Source organism: Leucoraja erinacea, chromosome 16 (genome assembly GCF_028641065.1).
Source record: "Leucoraja erinacea ecotype New England chromosome 16, Leri_hhj_1, whole genome shotgun sequence".
Taxonomy (NCBI): domain Eukaryota; kingdom Metazoa; phylum Chordata; class Chondrichthyes; order Rajiformes; family Rajidae; genus Leucoraja; species Leucoraja erinaceus.
This window is the reverse complement of record NC_073392.1, coordinates 36,603,476-36,627,635: the sequence shown is the minus strand read 5'-3', so window position 1 is coordinate 36,627,635 and position 24,160 is coordinate 36,603,476. Positions and strand designations below refer to the sequence as shown.

Here is a 24,160-nt window from a genome sequence, read left to right as displayed (position 1 = left end):
TTGATCTATTGTTGAAGCTTTTGAAATGCCAACCACATCATTCTCATAAGGTACTCATTTCCACTTCCAACACATATTCCATATTTATGATGTTACTTGACCAAGTCACTCTGCTTATATGTGTGATTCCCATTCGGGGATGTCTGATATAGAAACATAGAAACATAGAAAATAGGTGCACGAGTAGGCCATTCGGCCCTTCGAGCCTGCACCCCCATTCAATATGATCATGGCTGATCATCCAACTCAGTATCCTGTACCTGCCTTCTCTCCATACCCCCTGATCCCTTTAGCCACAAGGGCCACATCGAACTCCCTCTTAAATATAGCCAACAAACTGGCCTCAACTACCTTCTGTGGCAGAGAATTCCAGAGATTCACCACTCTCTGTGTGAAAAATGTTTTTCTCATCTCGGTCCAAAAAGATTTCACCCTTATCCTTAAACTGTGACCCGTATGCCGAATGGTTATCCTTAAACTGTATGGTTTAACTTATCCTTAAACTGTATGGCGAATGGTTCATTGATATTGGTCCTAGCTTTGATTTAAGTGGAGGGGAGTAGCTGCAAAGGGCTAACATAAATATTAGTTATTTTTAATATTTAATATTTTTCAGAGCCAAAATTGTTTTTTTATAATTGAATTATGCTTATGAGAGCTTTGCAGTCTCAAATGTTTTGTTCCAGGTTGTGGGTGGAACTGATTCCTACCAACACTTCACTGTTAAAACACAGGAGGAAATTCCTGCAACTGCAGCAAATTGCAGCAATGGATGGAACCTTGAATTTCCCACTTAGGAAACCACATATAATAACTATTTTGTCAGAAAACTTGTATCAGAGCCCATAAGTGAGTGTGGGCAACTCATCACACAGACTGTGAATTGTGGATCACGTTAAGGGAGCAGATCTTCATGGCCGTCACCGACAGATCGTGTTAGAATTATTGATGTTCAGCCGTTCCAATAGCGGGAAATTCCAGACTTCAACAAACCTGCCGTAAGCCTGAGACTTGATCGATGGAACAACCCACTCCGATTTGTCAGTGAAGCCCATACAGCTTTCATAAGGTCATAAATGATGGAGCAGATTTAGGCCATTCGGTCCATCAAGTCTACTACGCCATTCAATCATGGCTGATCTATCTCTCCCTCCAAACCCCATTCACCGGCCTTCTCCCCATAGCCCCTGGCACCCTTACCAATCAAAAATCTATCTATCTCTACCTTAAAAATATCTATTGACTTGGCCTCCACAGCCTTCTGTGGCAATGAAGTCAACAGATTCACCACCCTCTGACTAAACAAATTTCTTCTCATCTTCAGTTTCAAGCAAATGTCCTTTTATTCTGCGGCTACTAACCTCTGGTCTCAGACTCTCCCACTAATGGAAGCACCATCTCCATATCCACTCTATCCAAGTCTTTCACTATTTGGTGAGTTTCAATGAGGTTTCTCCTCATCCTTCTAAACTCCAGCGAGTACTGTCCCAGTGCCACCAAAGTACGTGATGAATACCTGTCTTCTTTGGATTTCCCAGCATTACACTAAAGGGCCTGTCCCACGTGCATGCGACTGCATGCGGCAAGTGCGACCTAATGTGGTCGCTTGAGCCGTACGGCCTCGCGGGGCCAGTCCCACTTCGATCACCGGAGAAGTACGCACCACCTCGACGCCGTACGCACCGCCTCGATGGGCATACGCAGCGTCTTGACGCTGTATGCAGCGTCTTGACGGCGTACGCAGCGTCTTGACTCCGTACGTCACGTGCGAACTTCCCGCGGACTTCGCTCGAACTTCATGTCACTCACTCGACCTCCACGTGGCCCCCGCTTCCGGTTTGGTCGTGCTCGCCGCATGCAGTCGCATGCTCGTGGGACCGGCCCTGTACGGGGATCACTCGACCTCCGCGCGACCCCCGCACGGCCGCCGCTTCCGGTTTGGTCGCGCTTGCCGCATACAGTCGCGTGCTCGTGGAACAGGCCCTTGAGGTATTGCCTCTACAATCCTACATCGGGTTGGACCTAATGTTAGAACAGATTTATTCAAGTGGCGAGGATTAGAATTATTTTACCGTAGTATAATGTTCTGAGTTGTTTTCAATGTTTGAAAGTGTTCTTGATGAATTTCAAAAATTTAATTTGTTTGATATTTTTTACTTATTTACTTCAATTTTAAAACTAAATGTCTTGGATTTTCACAGGCATTTAAAAACTGCTGAAAATCAAGTAAAGGCTTTGACATAAGGTGATGTTCCACCCTAATTCTGCAGACTGACAAAACTTGTCTGAGCCTGAACTTTAATCAGCACTTGCTTTAAGCTCTCTGCGGATTGAGGGGTTGAAAGGAACTGAGATTGCACCCTCATGCATATTAGAATGGCTAAATGCGAGTGGGTAAGGATAGTGGACAGATTCCGAACAACAGATTGGATCTAGCATGACATCTCCATACTATTTAATTCAGAGAAACAGTGCGGAAACAGGCCCTTCAGCCCATCGAGTCATAGAAACATAGAAACATAAAAATATAGGTGCAGAAGTAGGCCATTCGGCCTCTTCAAGCCAACACCGCCATTCAATATGATCATGGCTAATCATCCAAAATCAGTACCCTGTTCCTGCTTTCTCCCTATATCCCTTGATTCCATTAGCCCTAAGAGCTATGTCTAACTCTCTCTTGAATACATCCAGTGAATTGGCCTCCACTGCCTTCTGTGGCAGAGAATTCCACAGATTCACAACTCTCTGGGTGAATACGTTTTTTTTGTCATCTCAGTCCTAAATAGATTACCCCTTATTCTGAACAGAGTCTGCACCGACCAGTGATCCCGGCACATTAGCACTATCCTACATCCACTAAGGACAGTTTTACATTTATACCAAGCTAATTAACCTACAAATGCTGTACGTCTTTGGAGTGCGGGAGGAAACTGAAGATCTCAGAGAAAACCCACGCGGTCACGGGGAGAACGTACAAACTCCGTACAGACAGCACCCGTGGTCAGGATTGAACCCGGGTCTCTGGCGCTGTATTTCTATTTCTATTGCTCTGTCTTTGCCATGGATTTCATACTTCCTGTAACTTGTTTTCTGCGCTGTAAATAGTATGGACTAAATGAGATTATGATAAAGGCAACAGGAGCGATACATCTGGTAGAGTCGCTGCCTCACGGCACCAGCGATCCGGGTTTGGTTCTGACCTCAGGTGCTGTCTGTGTGGAGTTTGCACGTTCTCCCTGCAACTGTGTGGGTTCTCCAGTTTCCTCACACATCACAAAGACATGTGGGTTTGGTGATTAATTGACCTCAGTTAAAAATGTGCCTAGAATATAGGGAGCGGATGTGAAAGTGGGATTACATAGAGCCAGTTTGAATCGATGATCGGTGTGGACTTGTTGGGCCGAATGTCGTGTTTCCATACTGTATCATCAAAACTAAACTAAAAAACAAAGACTATTTTCTCTAATTGGACACTATACCCTCAATCACCATTCAGCCCCATCATCCTCCTTTCCCCTTACTCATCACCAGCTAGCTACTCAAACATTACCTCTTGGATATTGAAGGTGTTCTATTCCTCAGCATCATACACACCCACCAATGAATGGGTCATCCTCTTTACAGGCTTGGACAGAAGCTGGCAACTCTGACCATAATTCCATTTACATTCAAGATATCCTTAAAACCTAAGGAGTCATTGCCAGCTATTGAACCAGAGTAGGTTAGATTACCTCCAAAAGGTACGGAGGAATATGTGGCTGCAAAGATTCTAATTGCAATTTACAAATTAATTAATGGAAACGTGATTAAGTGATTTTTGGACCTTCAGCTCAATTTCTCTTTATGCTGTGTCCAAGTTAATCAAATGCACCCAAACTCACTCATCTCAGGTTAACCACAAGTTCACAAATTATTGGAATAGAATTAGGCCATTTGGCCCATCAAGTCCACTCCGCCATTCAGCCATGGTTGATCTCTGCCTCCTAATCCCATTTTCCTGTCTTCTCCCCATAACCCTTAACACCGGTTCTAATTAAGAATTTGTCTTTCTCTGCCTTATAAATATCCACTGACGATGGTGTCCCAGTGTTAGAGTTGCTGCCTTACAGCAAATGCAACGCCGGAGACCCGGATCCCGACTGCCGGTGCTGTCTGTACGGAGTTTGTACGTCCTCCCCGTGACCCCGTGACCTGCGTGGGTTTTCTCCGAGATCTTTGGTTTCCTCCCACACTCCAAAGACGTACAAGTTTGTAGGTTAATTGTATAAATTGTCACTTGCGTGTGTGGGAAAGTGTTAAAGTGAGGGGGTCGCTGGTCGGCACGGACCCGGTGGGCCGAAGGGCTTGTTTCCGTGCTGTATTTCGAAAATAAACTAAACAAACCTAGACTTGGCCTCCACAGCTATCTGTGACAATGCGTTCCAATTTAGTGAGATAAAACCGTTGCCATCTTTTTCTGCACCATTATCAAATTAATGAAATGCTTCCACACAAAGATTCACCGCCTCATGAGAGGAGAAATTGCTTTTTATCTCAACCTTAAGTAGTCCCAAGTACAATTTAAATTCAATTTGTAAATTTTCAGACGACACCACGTTCTGGTCCGGATGTCAAATAATGATGAGACGGAGTACAGGGAGAAGATCGAGAACCTCGTGTCCTGGTGTCGTGACAACAACCTTTCTCTTAGTGTCAGCATGACAAAGGAGATGGTGATCGACTTCAGGAAGTGAATCAGCACACATACCCCAGTTTGCATTGACGGTGCCGAAGTGGAGATCGACCAAGAAAGCACACTTCCTTACAGGCTTCCTTAGAAGGAAGTCTCTACTTCCTTAGAAGGCATAGGAAGTTTGGCATGTCCCCACCAACTCTCACCAACTTCTACAGATGCACCATAGACAGCAATTTATCAGAATATATCGACTTCGAAAAAAAAAAAAAAAAGAATATATCACAGCTTGGTTTGGGAACAGCTCCACCCAAGAAATTGCAGAGACTTGTGGACACAGCCCAGACCATCAACCTCCCTTCCATTGATTTCATTTACACCTCACGCTGCCTCGGCAAGGCCAGCAGCATAATCAAAGATGGATTGCACCCTGGCCACTCCCTCTTCTCCCCTCTCCCATCAGGCAAAAGGTATAGAAGTGTGAAAACACACAACTCCAGATTCAGGGACAGTTTCTTCCCAGCTGTTAATAGGCCACTGAACCATCCTACCAACTACTAGGGAGCTAGTCCTGAACTACTGTCTACATCATTGGAGACCCACAGTCTATCTGTAATTGGACTTTACTGGACTTTATGTTGCACTAAACATTATTCCCTTTATCATGTAAATGTACACAAGTACAGACAGACAAGTGCTTGATTAGAACGGGTGTCAAGAGGTATGGGGAGGAAGCATAAAAATGGGATTAGGTGGCAGAGATCAGCCATGATTGAATGGCGGAGTGGACTCAATGGGCCAAATGGTCTAATTCCACTCCAATAACTTGTGAACTTGTACACCGTGGACTGCTGCTCGATTGTAATCACATAGTGTCTTGCCACACAACAAAAGCTTTTCACTGCACCTCAGTCCACGTGACAGCTTAAACTACACTAAGCGAAACCATATGTCCCGCAGTTCCTGAATCCAAACAGGGGACATATCCTCTCATCAGCTACCTTGCCAGTTCCCCTCAGAAACTTCAATTTCCAAAGACATCATCTCAATGTCGTTCCTATAAACCAAGACGATATGGGCCTATTCTGTAAACTCACTTATTGCAGGAATCCATCTCGTGATCTTACACTGCAGGGGACCCTAAATGCTCTTGTCCCACTTAGGAAACCTGAACGGAAACCTCTGGAGACTTTGCGCCCCACCCAAGGTTTCCGTGCGGTTTCCGGAGGTTTTTGTCAATCTCCCTACCTGCTTCCACTACCTGCAACCTCCGGCAACCACCTGCAACCTCTGGTGCAGTCAAAGGGACCTAGACGTAATCAGAGGGTGGTGAATCTGTAGAATGCTTTGCCACAGAAGGCTATGGAGGCAAAGTCAATGGTTATATAAGTAAGTAAGTAAGTAAGTAAGTAAGTAAGTAAGTAAGTAAGTAAGTAAGTAAGTAAGTAAGTAAGTAAGTAAGTAAGTAAGTAAGTAAGTAAGTAAGTAAGTAAGTAAGTACGTTTATTGGCCAAGTATTCACATACAAGGAATTTGCCTTGGTGCTCCACCACAAGTAACAACATGACATACAGTGACAGTTACGAATGACTCAGAAAACACTAAACATTCATAATAATAAAACATTATAAAACACCATTGATCAAATATGTGAACCAACAAATTACCAGATCAAAGGGAGGCTACAGATGTTTTTATGTCTGGCTGTGGCAGCTTTGACAATCCGGAGACGCCTTCCAGAGGGAAGTGATTCAAAGATTCAAAGGGTGAGAGGGGTCAGAGATGATCTTGCCCGCTCGCTTCCTGGCCCTTGCAGTTTACAGTTCATCAATGGAGGGAAGGTTGCAGCCAATAACCTTCTCAGCTGATCGGACGATTCGCTGCAGCCTCCGGATGTCGTGCTTGGTGGCTGAGCCAAACCAGACCATGATGGAGAAGGTGAGAACAAACTCTATGATGGCCGTGTAGAATTGGACCATCAATGCCTGTGGCAGATTGTGCTTCCTCAGCTGCCGTAGGAAATACATCCTCTGTTGTGCCTTTTTGACTGTGGAGTCGATGGTAGCCCCCCACTTAAGGAGAAAAGATGGTTTCCAGGAACTTAAAAGACTCCACAGATGTGACTGTGGTGTTGTTGATGGTGAGTGGGGTGAGGGGAGGGGGAGCTCTCCTAAAGTCTTCAATCAATTCCACTGTCTTAAGAGCATTGAGCTATAGGTTGTTGCAATGGCACCAGGATGCCAGCTGTGACACTTCCTGTCTGTAGGCAGATTCCTCCCCATCCTGGATCAGTCCAATCAAGGTTGTGTCGTCCGCAAACTTGACAAGCTTGACAGAGGTGTCTGTGGAGGTGCAGTCATTGGTGCAGAGAGAGTAGAGGAGAGGAGAGAGTACGCAGCCTTGCGGTGCTCCTATGCTGAGCGTTTACGACAGCAATCATTGGATTCTTGATTAGTACAGGTGTCAGAGGTTATGGAGAGAAAGCAGGAGAATGGGGTTAGGAGGGAGAGATAGATTAGCCATGATTAAATGGTGTAGTAGACTTAATGGGCCGAATGGCCTAATTCTACTCCTATCACTTATGACCTTATGATCTTAAGCTTGGTATTGGAGGAGCAATGCCTGTAAAAGGTGGACAAAAATGCTGGAGAAACTCTGTGGGTGAGGCAGCATCTATGGAGCGAAGGAAATAGGCAACGTTTCGAGTCGAGACCCTTCTTCAGACTGAAGTGAGGGTGGGGGGGAAGAATAAAGGAAGAGGCGGAGACAGTGGGCTTAGGGAGAGCTGGGAAGGGGACGAGAAAGCTGGGACTACCTGTAAAAGGTGTGTTGTTTGTGTAAGGGAGACTGTCTAGGGATAGAGCCACACACTCCAGTCAACATTGCCAGAGAGCGCTAAGGATTACTCCGTGAGGGTTATCTCTGGATGCCTGCTGTTTGAGGACATCTGCAATGCTGGCAAATTCTTGTGCCCATGGTACTTGCTTCTGTCGTCTGCAGGAAAAGTAAATGAAGTCTTCCCTCCTTAAGCAGGGAGCTTGGATGACAACTGTAACACGGCAGTGCCCAGCAAATGTTGAGATGTGACAGAGATCAGCAGCAAACTGGACTGATACTGGAGCTGGGAATCTGATAGTGACCATGGCCTTGAACTCCACTGGCGACATCATCCAGGTTACTTTGTGACTACGTTCAAAACTGCAGAAGATCACCAATCTCGCTGGAGTCAAAGTTTGAATGTTCACTTTTTAAATTGCAAAGTTTCAGGGAAAATAATCAGGTTGGTAAAAGTTGTAACTATCAACATTCAGCCCTGTGAAATGTTAGATGTTGCACTGCTTTTGCTACCATGTGTTAAGTTTTTCATCAGAGAAAAGGTCTGGAGAGGCACATATCTCTACAAGGACAAATGTACCAGATATGGGTGCCATAGAACCCTGATCTGGAGTTAAACCATTTCCAAATGGTTGACTCCAATTTATGGGGCTTTGCAAAGTAATTTTCATCAACTGTACTCTGGTAGGTTTAAAGTTCCTGATTATCTTGATTATGTTGGATCCATTTGCTGAGTTCCTGACTTTGGTATTAAATAAACCATGGTGTATCTGAACACCAACACATTCATGTTCAAGAAGGAACTGCAGATGCTGGAAAATCGAAGGTCGACAAAAATGCTGGAGAAACTCAGCGGGTGAGGCTGCTGAGTCTGAAGAAGGGTCTCGACCCGAAACGTTGCCTATTTCCTTCGCTCCATAGATGCTGCCTCAACCGCTGAGTGTCTCCAGCATTTTTGTCTACCAACACATGAATAGTCTTGTATCATTTAAGTATCTACATCTCTAATCTTACTTCCAATATAAATAATATTGAATTTACTTTGACTATTGTGCATCAGTCATATTTTGCCCACACACCTAGGCTGTGTATATTCACCTTCAATCACTATGGCCTAGCAAGTTGTCTGCTCTGAATTACAAGCATTAAGAGTGTGCTAGACTAATGTTGTTTCAATATGTCGCAGTAGGGTGGTATTTTGGGTCAACGACACTGTTGCTTAATGACTGCAAGTGAATACTCGGTGTCACTTGTCCCATGTTCACAGAAAGCAAAGTAGTAGAAACAAGGAACTGCAGATGCCGGTTTACAAAAAATGACACAAAGTGATGGAGTAATTCAGCATGTCAGGAAGCTTCTCTGGAGAATATGGAAAGGTGACCTTCAGGTCGAGTCCCTTCTTCAAACTGAGGTGATGTTTCAGCTGTGGATCCTTCTTCACTCTGAAGAGGGGTCCCAACCCGAAACGACACCTTTCCATGTTCTTCAGTGATGCTGTCTGACATGCTGAAATACTCAAGCACTTTGTGTCCTTCAAAGAAACAGAGACTAGTTTGGTAGACAGCGACAGAGACTTTGGTAGACAAGATCATTGGAAGAAGAGAAGCCCTACGTATCAAGAGGATGCAAAGGCTATCCAGAGCAACAGGCAGTAATGACTGGCAGAAGGTTGAAAGAGAGATCTTCCCAGAGTGAGATAGCAAGAACAACATACATAGATATATAGACAATAGACAATAGGTGCAGGAGCAGGCCATTCGGCCTTTCGAGCCAGCACTGCCATTCAATGTGATCATGGCTGATCATCCACAATCAGTACCCCATCCCTGCCTTCTCCCCATGTCCCTTGATTCTGCTAGCCCTAAGAGCTCTATCTAATTCTCTTTTGAATGCATCCAGTGAATCGACCTCCACTGCCTCCTGAGGCAGAGAGTTCCACAAATTCACAACTGTGTGAAAAAGTTTTTCCTCATCTCAGTTCTAAAATGGCCTACCCCTTATTTTTTTTAACTGTGGCCCCTGGTTCTGGACTTCCCCCAACATTGGGAAAATGTTTCCTGCATCTAGCGTGTCCAATCAGTTAATAATTTTATGTTTCTATGATATATCCTCTCATCCTTCCAAACTCCAGTGGATACTAGTGTTAGTGCAACAACAGACTAGTGCTGCAAGAAGCACTACCACCTCCGAACTTATGCAAAAGTGAGACTTCAGAACTCAACTTTCCAAAACAACTTTTTTTCCAGTTCAAACCACACTGTGTTGGTAGTTCTCTCAAACAGACATGCACGCACATACAGCATATACTTTTTGACTTAAACGCACTGATACTCATTGAGCTGCTATGTAAGAATGTAATGCATGTACCTTTTATCCCATTTTTTAAAATCTTGCAATAAATTGCAGATTAGACCTAATCCTATGCAGGATCAATGATTTACAGAGGGTCCTCAAACTAATGGGTAGCAACAGGTGAACCAAAGGCACCAGAGCCAGTTTCTGCTCAGTCTTGCAAAACATTTGTAATTATATGAGTATTTAGTATATTACATGTCAGATAACAGCGATCAGTGCGTTGTGGTGTCATGATTAGTGTTACTAGAGAGAAAGTCCATGGCAAGGAATTAAAATAATTAAATTGCATGAACTTAGTAATGTGGTCCCTTGTGAATATAATGACCATCCATAAATAAAATCGTGATTGTTTATTCGTTATCATTTCCACTATCAGCATTATTGTGACATTTATATGAGAAGGTTTTCTTGTCTGTTGTCACCAGGGCCTCTTTGTTTGCCTCCCTTGCATTTAGACTGTTGGATCTTACAGAAATGCATAATCCTATCAACTGTCTCCAAGTGCAGTTTTGTCTTCTCTCATGAATGGTCACTGCTGCGGCCCACCTGCAGTCCGTCTGTTTTTTTTCTTTCTTTTTGTTCCTTGTCATGTTTTAGTTAATTTTGTTTTATTAAGTTGTGTATGTGTGTGGGTAGGATGGGAGAAACATGTTTTGGTCTCTTCCTTCAGGGGATGCAACTTTTTTTCTGTCGTATTCCCCGTCCCCGTCTGTGCCGAGGCCTAATGGCGGAGCTGGCAGCCTCGGAGCTGTGGCGGCGGCAGCAGCAGCGGCAGCGGAGATCCGACTAGGCCCCGGAACCGTGGCGGCAGCAGCGACCACTCGCGGAGTTTGAACCGTCGCCTCGGCGCAGAGGGAGAACAAAGAGGGAAGAGACAGAGACTTTAAGATTTTGCCTTCCACCACAGTGAGGAGGTGTTTGGTGAACTCACTGCGGTGGATGTTAAATTTGTGTTGATTGTGTGTTTTTGTCATTTTTTTAATTATATGTATGACTGCAGGGAAACGAAATTTCGTTCAGACCGAAAAGTCTGAATGACAATAAACGAATCTAATCTAATCTAATCTAATGCTGTTTGAAAAAAGCTGTCCTAACATTTTCTTATTATGAAGCCATGGGATAGCAATTTCTTTCAAAGATTGGAGACAAATCAAAATTCTGAGGAAGGATGTGCTGGCACTGGAGAGGTTCCAGAAGAGGTTTCCGTAAACGATCCCAGGAATGAGTGGGTTAACATATAATGAGCGTTTGCCGGCACTGGGTCTGTACTCGCTGGAGTTTAGGATGAGGAGGGATCTCATTGAAACTTACTAAATAGTGAAAAGCTTGGATAGAGTAGATGTGGAGAGGATGTTTCCATTAGTGGGAGAGTCTAGGACCAGAGGCCCCAGAATTAAATGACGTTGCTTCAGGAAGGAGATGAGGAAGAATTTCTTTAGTCAGAGGGTGGTGCATCTGTGGAATTCTTTGCCACAGAAGGCTGTGGAGGCCGTCAATGGAAATTTTTAAGGCAGAGGTAGAGAGATTCATGATTATTATGGGTGTCAGGGGTTATGGGGAGAAGGCAGGAGAGTGGGGTTGAGAGGGGAAAATAGATCATGCCATGATTGAATGGCGGAGTAGACTTGATGGGCTGAAGGGCCTAATTCTGCTCCTATCACGTGTGATCTTATGAACTTTCCCCAGCTTCTCCCTTTGGTGTAACGCTCGGTCAAGGGCTGTGCATATTAGGCTGTAATGTAGACTAGTAAGGCATAAGTACGAAGCAGGAAACCTAGTCTTGTGAAGTCATGTGTCCCACTTAGGAGACGTAAACAGCAATCCCTGGTGACCTTGCCCACCATCCAAGGTTTCCATGAGGTCACCAGAGGTTTTGGCCACTCTTCCTAACGATCGAAAGTGGTTTCCACGTGGTCGAGGCTTCATCTAGGTTGCTACTATTTTTTCATCGTGATTAAAACCGGCCTCGACTAAAAATAGGTCGCCGTTTTAAAAATCGATAATCTTTTAGTCGCAGGTCTAGTCGAAGCCCGTTACCTTCATAGTCGAGGAAGGTTTTCAACATGTACGTGGGAGGTGGTAGGAGGTTGCAGGTCACCTCAACCTTGATGTTTGTTTTGGGTGGAGGGCAAGGTCACCAGAGGTTGCTGTTTAGGTCTCCTAAGTGTGACAGGGGCGTCCTCAACATCTCTTTACCTCCTCACACTCAGATCATTCTACTGGTACTATAAGAGCCTTGTGACAATCTGCTACAAAGCTCAATGTTGTATCGGTCTATCTGCCCAGAATTTGTCCATCACCCTGTTCACATCTTCAACAATAGTCATATCGACATTATTCTTTAACAATTTACTGTCATTTGATGAACTTTGACTATTTTTTCTTGCAATTCACTATAATTTATTCCGCTTTTATTAATGGGTGTGCAGTTTTCATGACTCACTGCATATCATCTGCGTAATTATTTTCTGAATTTTATCAGACTTAAAGCCATTTAAAGTATTTAAAAAATCATTTATTGCACTCCCGATGTAATATACAGCACTATTATTCATTACAATATCAGTTAGTGTGCTTTTATTGTACCATAGGTATAATTTACAGCAAAGTTATCATAATTTGTAGTGATTTTAGTTTTGCTTTCTATTTGTTTCACCATCATTTACTGCAAGTTAAACTATCATTTACTTGAAACTGGAATAGCTTTCCATGGTTTTCCCAAACACCTTTACCATCCTTCACTCTGACCATGACCTCATTCTGCAGCTTTCCCATTATTTACTACTCAGCATTTAGTCAGTGTCATTGAGTGATACAATGTGGAAACAGGCCCTTCGGCCCAACTTGGCCACACTGGCCAACATGTCCCAGCTACACTAGCCCCATGTGTTTCGTCCATATCCCTCCAAACTTATCCTATCCATGTACCTGTCTAACTGTTTCTTAAACGTTGGGATAGTCCCAGCCTCAACTACCTCCTCTGCCAGCTTGTTCCACCACCCTTTGTGTGAAAAAGTTACCCCTCAGATTCCTATTAAATCATTTCCCCTTCACCTGGAACCTATGTCCTCTGGTCCTCGATTCCCCTACTCTGGGAAAGAGATTCTGTGCATTTACCCGATCTATTCCTCTCATTGATTGTATACACCTCTATAGGATCACCCCTCATCCTCCTGCACTGCAAGGAATAGTAACCCAGCCTGCTCAACCTCTCCCTATAGCTCAGACCCTCTAGTCCTGGCAACATCCTCATAAATCTTCTCTGAACCCTTTCAAGCTTGACAGTATCTTTCCACACCGGCCAATATGGTGCCCAGATTAGGACTTAATAGGACTTGAGTTCAGCATCCCCTTTAATGCTGTTTATTTAAAAGAGGAACAAAGTATTAATGAAGACTTTGATTATCTTTATGTTTTTGCTCATTCTGCTCCAGTCTTCTCAATGGTTATCTCCCAGCCCATCTTACTATTTACGGTGACCATTGGCTTCCCATACCCAGGCCTCTAACTGTATTTTATACTTACAGCTTCATTCTACAATCTCCCCCACTCAATGCTGCTAGAATTTACTCCATATTCATCAAACAATGAAAGCTTTTTTCACTAGTGTAGGAAGGAACTGCAGATGCTGGCTTAAACTGAAAATTGACACAAAAAGCTATTGTAACTCAGTGGGATAGGCAGCATCTCTGGAGAGAAGGAATGGGTGATGTCTCAGGTCGGAACCCTTCTTCAGACCCTTCTGAAGAAGGGTCTCGACCCGAAACATCAAGCATTCCTTCTCTCCAGAGATGTTACCTGTCCCACTGAGTTACTCCAGCTGTTTGTGTCCATCAAAAGCTTTTCACTGTACCTCGGTACACGTGACAATAAACTAAACTAAACTGAACTGAAACTGAACTGAAATCCCTCACCCCCCTTGTATCTTCCTTTACCTAATTTTTCCCCAAACTAGTGCACCTTCTCTCTTAACCAATCCCTTGTTTCATCTCTTGCCACTGTGTCTTCAGCAAAGTAGCAACGATACATTGAGCTTTTGAACAATGGCTTGATGGCGTGACTCAGTAAACCATAGAGTCATAGAGTGATACAACATGGAAACAAGCCCTTCAGCCCAACTTGCCCACACCGGCCAATAATGTCTCAGCTACACTAGTCCCACCAGTCCGTGCATGGTCCATATCCCTACAAACCTGTTCTATCCATATACCTGTCTAAGTATTTCTTAAACGATGGGATAGTCTCAGCCCCAACAACCTCCTCTGGCAGCTTGTTCCATACACCCAACACCCTTTGTGTGAAAAAGTTACCCCTCAGACTCCTATTAAATCTTTTCTCCCCTCACCTTGAATCTGTGTCCTCTGGTCCTCGATTCCCTTACTCTTTTTTTATTTTTCAGGACAATTCATTTATTTCCATTTCCAGATACAAAAATGTGATACACTTTGAATGGCTTGAGGAATCTGATATTACAACAAGAATACAACACGGTTATGCAGGGAAGAATGCAGATCACTCTCCATTTGCAGTCTCTTACAAAAAAAAAAAAAAAAAAAAAAAAAAAAAAATGCATCTACTCGTTCTATTCCTCTCATGGTTTTGTATCATCATTTTGTTCACCATCTGTGAATTCCTTCTCTACTTCTGACCCCATAAGCCACCAGGAGTTATTTTAGTGCATTGCCATTGATGAAGATATTTCTAATAAAAGGATAACAGAAAATCACAAAGCTTTTTTTACCTATATTTAAAAAATGAGATGATAACCAGGAAGAAGGTAAGACAGCTCAAGGAAAAAGGAGGGAAGTTGTGCTTGGTCTGGCGATGTATATGAGATATTAAACAAGTACGTTGCACCTGCTTACACCAGGGAGAAAGACATAGAGAGCAATGAGATCAATGTGGAGAATATTAATAAGCAAGGGGCAGTTGAAGATTAAGGAGTCACGGTGGCGCAGCGGTAGAGTTGCTGCCTTACAGCGAATGCAGCGCCGGAGACCCGGGTTAGATCCCGACTACGGGTGCTTGTCTGTACGGAGTTTGTACGTTCACCCGCCTGACCTGCGTGGGAGAGAAATGAGATCTTCGAGAAAAGACTTTGCCTTCCATCACACTGGGTTCACTGTGATGGATGTTTGTGTGGTTAATTGGCTTCAGTAGGACTGTCCCTAGTGTTTGTAGGCTAGTGGTTAAAAATGCGGGGAGTCTCACTGGGGCAAATGTAATAAATTTGTATTGTATTGGCCTGATCACTCCAAATCTTCTCTAGGCTGGCACTTTATTCGTTCATTCCTCTCATGGGAGTGCAGAGAAGGTTCACCAGTGATTCCTTCTGGGATGTCAGAACTGTCCCCATGAAGAAACCAGGACTGGCATTGCCACTGATGAAGATATTTCTAATCTAAAAGGATAGGAAATTGAGAGGGCTTTTTTTAACTATACAAAAAAAATGAAGGGGTTGGGAAGAAGGTAAGACAGCTCAAGGAAAAAGGAGGGAAGATTGTTGGTCCCGATGTTATGGAAGTCCAGGACAAGGCGTCACACCTGCTTAGGATAAGGGGGAAAGACCTTTAAAAATGAGATCAGAAGAGACTTTTTTAACACAGAGAGTGGAGATTAAGAATCTCACAGTGGCACTCTCTGTACAGTTAGCCTTACAGCGAATGCAGCGCCGGCCCCGGTTCATCCCGACTATGCTGTCTGTAGGGAGTTTGATACATTCTCCCCGTGACCTGCGGGGGTTTTCAAGGAGATCTTCGGTTTCCTCCCACAGGTCCACACTCCATACGTATAGTTTGTATGGTTAATTGGCTTCAGTATCATACTGAATGGTGGTGCAGGCTCGAAGGGCCGGATGGCCTACTCCTGCACCTAATTTCAATGTTTCTATGTTTCTATGTTTCCACGCTGTATCTCTAAACTGAACTAAACTAAACCAACGGAGGAGGTGATGGGGCTCTTGAAGAGCATTAAGGTGGATAAATCTCTAGAACTGGATGGAACTTAACCCAGGTTACTGAGGGAGGCAGATGTGGTGATTGCAGGAGCCTTGACGAAGATCTTTGCATCTTCTCCAGCCACAGGTGAGGGCCCTGATGACTGGCATGTAGCTAATTGGTGTTTCTTTCTTTAGAAGAGAAGTAGTGAGAATCCAGGGATTTATAGGCAGTGAGCTTCACGTCAGTGGTAGGGAAGCTATTGGAGATGATTCTTCATGATAGGATTTATTCCCATTTGGAAGAGAACAGGTTAATCAGGGACAGTCAGTGTGGCTTTGTACATGGGAGGTTGTATCTTACTAACAATTTTTTTGAGAAGGTGGCGAAGGTGATTGATGGTAAGGCAGTGGATGTTGGCTACATGGGTTTGAGTCAGACATTTGATAAAGTCCCCCATGGTCAGTTGAATAAGAAGATTTAGATGCATGAGATAAATAGTGACTGGATTGTAGTGACTGATTAATAATGACTGGTTCAGAACTGGCTTACTGGTAGAAGACATAGGGATGTGGTGGAAGGGCAATATACTTCTGGAAAAGTGTATGGTTATGCAGGGAATGGAAGGATATGGATCATGTGCAGGTAAATAAGTAACGGGCTTGGCTTGGCTTGGCACAGACATCATGGGCCGAAGGGCCTGTTCTTGTGCTGTCCTGTTTCTATGTTCTGAGATCTCCAGCTTTCTGCCTCTCTATATTTTCCTCTTCAGAACCCAACTCTTTGGAATCATTTTGATTATCTGCTTTAATATTTTCTTCAATGGCCCAATATCAGGTTTTATAACAGTAGCATTCCTGAAATCGGTGCCTTGGGAACTTTAAATGTTGTCATTTGAAATTGTCACTGTGGCACAAACCAGCTTGTGGATCATGGCCTCGAATACCTTGCGGATGTTTCTTCTGGACTGCATCTCTCCAACTAAACTCCCTTTCCAGTTCTCGGCCTGTATATTTTTGAAGACTGACTTTGGGCGTCCAAACCACCTCTCCCATTTATGTCACGTACCACTACAACCTCGCTACCCAGAGCCCCAATGGGAAAGTTCTGATATCTCACCAATATTCCCACAACTCTTGTGTAGGAAGGAACTGCAGATGCTGGTTTAAACTGAAGATAGACTCAAAAAGCTGGAGTAACTCAGCGGGTCAGACGTTGCCTATTCATTTTCTCCAGAGAGGCTGGCTGACCCGCTGAGTTACTCCAGCTTTTTGTGTCTATCTTTCCACAACTCCTCTTTCTTTCCACACCTTCTCCTTGACTCCTGACCCTCAAACTCTCAAGCGCTTCCCTTCATTATTGCAAAGAGTGCAGTAAAATTCTTTAGATGGTTGTCATCTAAGAAAATAATTTAATGCCAAACTTGCTCATATTTAGACAAAATGATGACTCATTAATTCTGTATATACAGCTGTAAATGAGATGAAACTTACCAACATCAACAGTGAGAAAAGGAAAATACGATAAAGGTTAATGCATCTCATTTGATTCTTCATGGTACAGTCCATTCATATTCAGACACAATAATTCAGGGGTGTCAATATTTTTTTAGATTCTTATGTATTGGTAATAATCCATGGATATAACTAAAGTAACAGCAATTTCTCAGCAACAACTTATGTTCATAGGTCATAGGAGCAGAAATAGGCCATTCGGCCCATCGAGATTACTCTGCCATTCAATCACAGATGATCTATCATGTTATCTCAACCCCATTCCCCTGCCTTCTCCCCATGACCTTTGACACTCTTACTAATCAAGAATCTGTCAATCTCCACTTTAAAAATACCCAATGACGGCCTCCACAGCCAACTGCGGCAATTCATTCCACAAATTCACCACCTTCTGACTAAAGAAATTCCTCTTCATCTCATTTCTAAAGGTACATCCTTTTATTCTACGTATGTGCACTCTGGTCCTAGACTCTCCCACTAGTGGAAACATCCTCTCCACATCCACTCTATCCAGGTCTTTCACTATTCGGTAAATTTCAATAAGGTACCCCTTCATCCTTCTAAACTCCAGTGAGTACAGACAAGTGCCGTCAAACGTTCATCATAAGTTATCCCAATTATCCCCGGAATCATTCTCGTAAACCTCCTCTGGACCCTCTCCAACGCCAGCACATCCCTCTTCAGATATGGGGCACAAAACTGCTCACAATACTCCAAATTCAGTCTGACCAGTGCCTTAGAAACACAAAAGCTGGAGTAACTTAGCGGGACAGGCAGCATTTCTGGAGAGAAGCTACCTGTCCCGCTGAGTTACTCCAGCTTTTTGTGTCTATCTTCCATTTAAATAAACACCTGCAGTTCCTTCCAACACAGTGTCTTATAAAGCATTACATCCTTATTTTATATTCTAGTACTCTCCAAATAAATGCTAACATTGCATTTACCTTCCACACTACCGATCCAACGTGCAAATTAACATTTTGGGAATCCTGCACCAGCACTCTCAATTCCCTTTGCTCCTTCGATTTCTGACTCCTGACCCTATTTAGGACATAGTCATGCCTTTATTCATGCTATCAAATTGCGTAACTGTACACTTTTCTGGAATGCATTCCATCTGCCACTTCTCAGCTCACTCGCCCACTTGCCCAACGTGTCCAAGCCCTTCTGCAGAGTCTACTACTTCCTCTACCTGCCCCTCCACCAATCTTCATATCATTCTGAAAATTTGGCTACAATGTCTTCAATCCCCTCAAACAAATCACTGATACACAACGTGAAGTGTAGCGGCTCCAACACAGATCCCTGCAGAACTCCGCTAGTCACTGGCAGATGACCAGGAAAAGCCCCCTTTATTCCCACTCTTTACCTTCTGCCATTCTGTCAACCTTCTATCCATGCTAGTATCTGCCCTCTAATACCATGGGCTCTGGTAAATTCTTCTGAATAGAAAAACAGTTCCCATGCAATTCATAATTTAAAAGGAATGTACGCAGAGTAGAAAAAGGAGATATTAGAAAGGACAACCAAAGTTCTGTCAAAGAGGCGTCATTAAGAACAGCAACAGCGAAATGAGATGGAAGCAAAGACATGGCTGTGGAAACAAAGAACTGCAGATGCTGGTTTCCAAACAAATTGGCTACCAGTCTTGGGACAAATGGAGAGGCAGGCTGTATACACCAGGCTGAAGTTGAATGAATGAGAAGTTCAGCAGGTTCTGGATGTAAGACTGTGCTCCAGATTTTGAGAGGAATAAGGTGACATCTCGACCCGAAACGTCACCACCTATTCCTTTGCTCCATTGATGCTGCCTCACCGGGTGAGTTTCTCCAGCATTTATGTCTACCTTCGATTTTTCCAGCATCAGCAGTTCTTTCTGAAACACTGTAATCAGTCATTTAACATCAAAGCACTCGAGGAAAACAGAATGTTAGATCAGCAAGGATGAGGTGATAGAATGTTGGTACTGAACATGATGGCAAGTTAAACCGAGCTCCTGTGCCTGTAAATAATCCACATCCCTCTATTCCCTGCATTCCAATGTGCCTATCTAAAAGCCTCTTACATGCCACTGTCGTATCTGCCTCCACCACCACCCCAGGCAATGCATTCCAGGCCCCCACCACTCTCTGTGTAAAGGAAACTTGCCCAGTACATCTCCATTCAACTTTTCCCCTCTCACCTTATGGCTGTCCGCACATTTCCACCCTGGGAAAAAGGTTCTGCCTACCATGGTTATGCCTCTCATTAAGGTATATAGTTCCATCAAATCTCCCCTCAACCTCTGTTAGGTGAACAAAATGAGTGGGCAAAGAACTATCTTGAAGAGGGAGGCATCCAATGAAATTGAAAATAATCAGTCGTTGGGACAGAGACGGCATTGGGGTCAGACATTTATTCAGGCATAAATGAGACAAGAAGGAAATGAAAGATTTGATACTTATGAGCAAGGTTGCAAGCTGAGGCAAGAGGGAGATTCATAGCTGGAGATTGGTCCAGATAGAAATAAAACTGATTGATTGATTGATTGATTGATTGATTGATTGATTGAAAGGTAACAGAGGGGCAAATTGATCATGTAGAACATTGAAGAGCATGTCAAAAGTCAGAGTTAAGAAGGTACAATGTCGTCTGGCCAGGATCACTGAAAATCTCTTTTTATTTAGTTTAGTTTAGAGATACAGCGTGGAAGCAAGCCCTTCGGCCCTTCGGCCCAGAGAGTTCGTACCGACCAGCGATCCCCGCACGTTAACGCTGCCCTACACACACTAGAGACAATTTTACATATATACCAAGTCAATTAACCTACACACCTGTGTGTCTTTGGAGGAAACCATAGATCTCGGAGAAATCCCATGCAGGTCACGGGGAGAACGTACACATTTCAAAAGGACAAGCACCTGTAGTCAGGATTGAACCCGGGTCTCTGGCGCTGTGAGGCAACAACTCTACCACCGTGCCACCTGTTTAAACCTTTAAGGAAGACTGTTTTAGTGCTGTGGATGGTTGAAAACCTGATTAAAGAAATTCAGAAGAAGTGGTCGAAGAGGTTCATCCCAGTCCATCATCGGCTCTGACCTCCCCACCATCCAGGGGATCTATCGCAGTCGCTGCCTCAAAATGGCTGCCAGTATCATCAAGGACCCACACCATCCTGGCCACTCACTCATCTCCCCACTACCTTCAGGTAGAAGGTACAGGAGCCTGAAATCTGCAACATCCAGGTTCAGGAACAGCTTCTTCACCACAGCCAGCAGACTATTAAACTCGACTCAAACAAAACTCTGAACATTAATAGCCCATTGCACTTTATCTGCTTATTTATGTGTGTATATATACATATTCAATGGTATATGGTCACACTGATCTGTTCTGTATTTATTTATGCCTACTATATTCTGTTGCGCTGAAGCAAAGCATTGTCATTGTCCTATCTGGGACACATGACAATAAACTCTCTTGAATCTCTTGACTCTCTTCTTGAATGAATCTGAGCAGCATCATCGTTGAACACATTAGCGACAAAGTGGTGCTGGTTTCCAATGGGAACGATGATGGACGCACCACACGTCTCTGTCCTCCAGTTCCTGCGGACTTCCGCCGCTGGAAGTACAGGATTTTGGTGTGTGTGCTTTATCATCGTTCCTTACAATGCTGTGTACCACAGTGATCGCAACTTCTAGTGAAGTGTGGATGGCCAGTGGCTCGCTAGAAGCTCATCCGCCCTTTGACAGGTCTTGTTCTTGGTCCTGCTGGGGGTCCACAGCCCCCTCCTCACCTGTCAAACCAGGTGGGGGAGACGGTTTAGCCGCCGACTATCCAACTATAGAGCAGGTAGCACGGGATTACATGGTACCTGTGGCGAGGGGTACTCACCCCCGACCTGATCTGAGCGCAGTGTATTTAAAAATTATACAGGAAAATAAAATTTTGGATGGATACGCGGTATTTGTGTATTTTAAGGAGAAAGGGATTTTAATAATGCTAGTATCATGAAAGTTAGATTGGGAAGTAAGATGGTTAAAAGGTCAGTGGAAATGGCTGTCCTAAAACCTCCCATGTTTATATATTATCATTAGGCGGTGAGCGGCACGGTGGCGCAGCGGTAGAGTTGCTGCCTTACAGCGCCAGAGACCTGGGTCCCGGGTTCAATCCTGACTATGGGTGTTGTCTGTACAGAATTTGTACATTGTTCCCATGACCTGCGTGGATTTTCTCCGAGATCTACAGTTTCCTCCCACACTCCAAAGATCTACAGGTTTTTAGGTTAATTGGCTTGGTATAAATGTCAATAGACAATAGACAATAGACAATAGGCAATAGGTGCAGGAGTAGGCCATTTGGACCTTCGTGCCAGCACTGCCGCTGATCATCCCCAATCAGTACCACGTTCCTGCCTTCTCCCCATATCCCCTGACTCCGCTATTTTTAAGAGCCCTATCTAGCTCTCTCTTGAAAGCATCCAGAGAACCTGCCTCCACGGCCCTCTGAAGCAGAGAATTCCACAGACTCACCACTCTCTGTGAGAAAAAGTGTTTCCTCGTCTCCGTTCTAAATGGCTTAATGTCAATTGTCATTTGTGTGTGTAGGGTAGTGTTAGTGTGTGCGGGGATCGCTGGTCAGTGCGGACTCGCTGGGCCGAAGAGCCTGTTTTCGCGCTGTATCTCTAAACTAAACTAAACTAAACTAAATTAATATATTGCCTTTTGGCCAGAATCAGTGAAATCTGAACACACTATTTCCATTCCATTCTTCATTTGACATTCTGAAAGGTCATCCCTTCTGACAAAGTTATCTGACTATAAACATATCTCATAGTTCATAAACCACACCAAAGTTGTTTCTCATCTGTACTAGCTTTCCCTTCTGGTTAAAGAATTTCAGCTCAAGGTAGCTCTAGGGTAGCGGCAACAAGAAAACCATCAATAAAAAAATCTTGATTTCCCAAAAAGCTTTAGGTCAGCATAGTTTTGCAGCTGTTAGATAAATTCCACATCATTCAAATAATATTCAATTGCATTCAAATCGATTGCTACCTCTAAGGCATGAAAGTATGTCCTAAAATCCTCACAATTATTACCTCCAAAGCCTGAAGATCTCTGACTGACTGATCTCCTCCCTCTGCTCAATATCCATCTTCACATCAGCAAGGAACACAGAAAACCTGGCAGAGACCTGCATGCCCAGAGGCCACTGTATAATGATGGAGGGTTGGATAAGATAAAGAAGCTGCTCGCTAATGATCAAATGCAGCAAAATCCAAGAATGGTAGCCAACGTCATATGTATCAATGCATCATCAAATACTGCCATTCTTGGCAAAATAACTTCAGAAAGTGTAGTTGCTGTGGGCACACATACAATCCCGCTCTGGACCACTGAATAATGTTGAGCACAAGACCAAGGGCTTGTGTCCGTTATATGTCCAAACACCCACAGTACTCTGTCAATAGCAAAATACAATCCCAGTTCAATATATCTCATTCCAAACAACTAATACAGTATTGTGGCTACTGTTTAAGAAGGTCTAAGCACTCATCTTTAATCTTGTCTTAAGGTCCTGATTTTCGGAATGCATTTGGATGAATAGGAGCTTTAGGGGATCACAATAATTTAGTGGTATTGTGTTTCATAACTCATACTAGAACTAATAATAGCTGCAGGGGACTGGTTTAAAATGTATCAGGAATGCAGAAAACACAGAGGAATGAAGTTGCCCCTCAAAGCAGCGGTAGAGATGCTGCCTCACAGCGCCAGACTGGGGCTCGGTCCTAATTATGGGTCCAGCCTGGGTTTGTACATTCTCCCTGTGGAATAATGCATGGGTTTCCTCAGGGTTCTCTGGTTTCTTCCCACATTTCAAAGACGTGCAAGTCTTCAGGTTAATTGGCTCCTGTAAATAGTCCCTAGAGTGTAGCCGTGTAGGGATGGTTCCCCTTCGACTTGGTGGACCGTAGGTCCCCTTTCCACACTGTATCTCTCAACTCTAAATCATTATTTTCCACTTGGTCATCCTTGTAGTCTTTGTGGAATTTTTAAAAAATATTCGAATCAAAATATTTAACTTTAATTAAGGTTATAGTTTAGTTTAGTTTAGAGGTACATCGCGGAAACAGGACCTTCGGCCCACCAGATCCGTGCTGACCAGTGATCCCTGCACATTAACATTATCTTACACACACTAGGGACAATTTTTACATTTACCAAGCCAATTTACCTACAAACATGTACATCTTTGGAGTGTGGGTGGAAACCGAAGATCTCGGAGAAAACCCACGGAGGTCACGGGGAGAACGTGCAAACTCCGTGCAGACAGCACTCTAAAGCCCCTGTCCCACTTAGGCGATTTTTCCGGGGACTACGGGCAACCAGGCTGTCACCATATGGTCGCGGGGTGATGCCTGTATGGGTCGTGAGTCGTCTCCATAAGTCGCCTAAAGAGTCGTAACGTTTCTCTGGTCGCCACTGGATTTTGAAATGTTCAAAACTTTTCGGCGACTGTGGGCATGACGTAGCTTGTCTTATCCTCTCCTAGGTTCTGTCATAGGTTGTCGCCAGGAGACGTTGGTTGTCACTGGGTGCCGACTTCGGTGAATTCCATTGGGGATTACCTACGTCAACCGGCGACAGATACCGGCGACTGACTTCAGTTGTCTTCAGTTGTCGCCGACAGGGTCGCTGCTTGTCGTAGATTGTCACGGGTGGACGGAGTTTGACTTTGGTTGTCGGCTGTGTGGATGTAGGTTGTCATAGGTGCGTTCATAGGTGGCCGTCCCAATGGGTCGTTGGTTGTCGGTGGCATGATGCCTGCTAGGTGGTAGGTTGGTGTAGCTTGTCGTGGACATTGTC

The 24,160-nt window shown here is 44.0% G+C and overlaps 1 protein-coding gene across 3 annotated transcripts in view; it reads right to left on the bottom strand.

Annotated features, from left to right (window-relative positions):
- The window catches only part of wnt7aa (wingless-type MMTV integration site family, member 7Aa), a 38,305-nt gene that overhangs the window by 5,711 nt on the left and 8,434 nt on the right, over window positions 1–24,160 (bottom strand). Inside the window, exon 4 of one of the 3 annotated variants that reach the window (XM_055648187.1) lies at window positions 6,459–7,118. The exons of the other annotated variants lie outside the window; for them this stretch is intronic. Coding sequence (XP_055504162.1) covers window positions 7,029–7,118 — 90 coding nt within the window. The 3' untranslated portion in view covers window positions 6,459–7,028. Of the gene's footprint in view, window positions 1–6,458; window positions 7,119–24,160 lie in introns of those variants that run through there. 3 annotated transcript variants of the gene reach the window in all.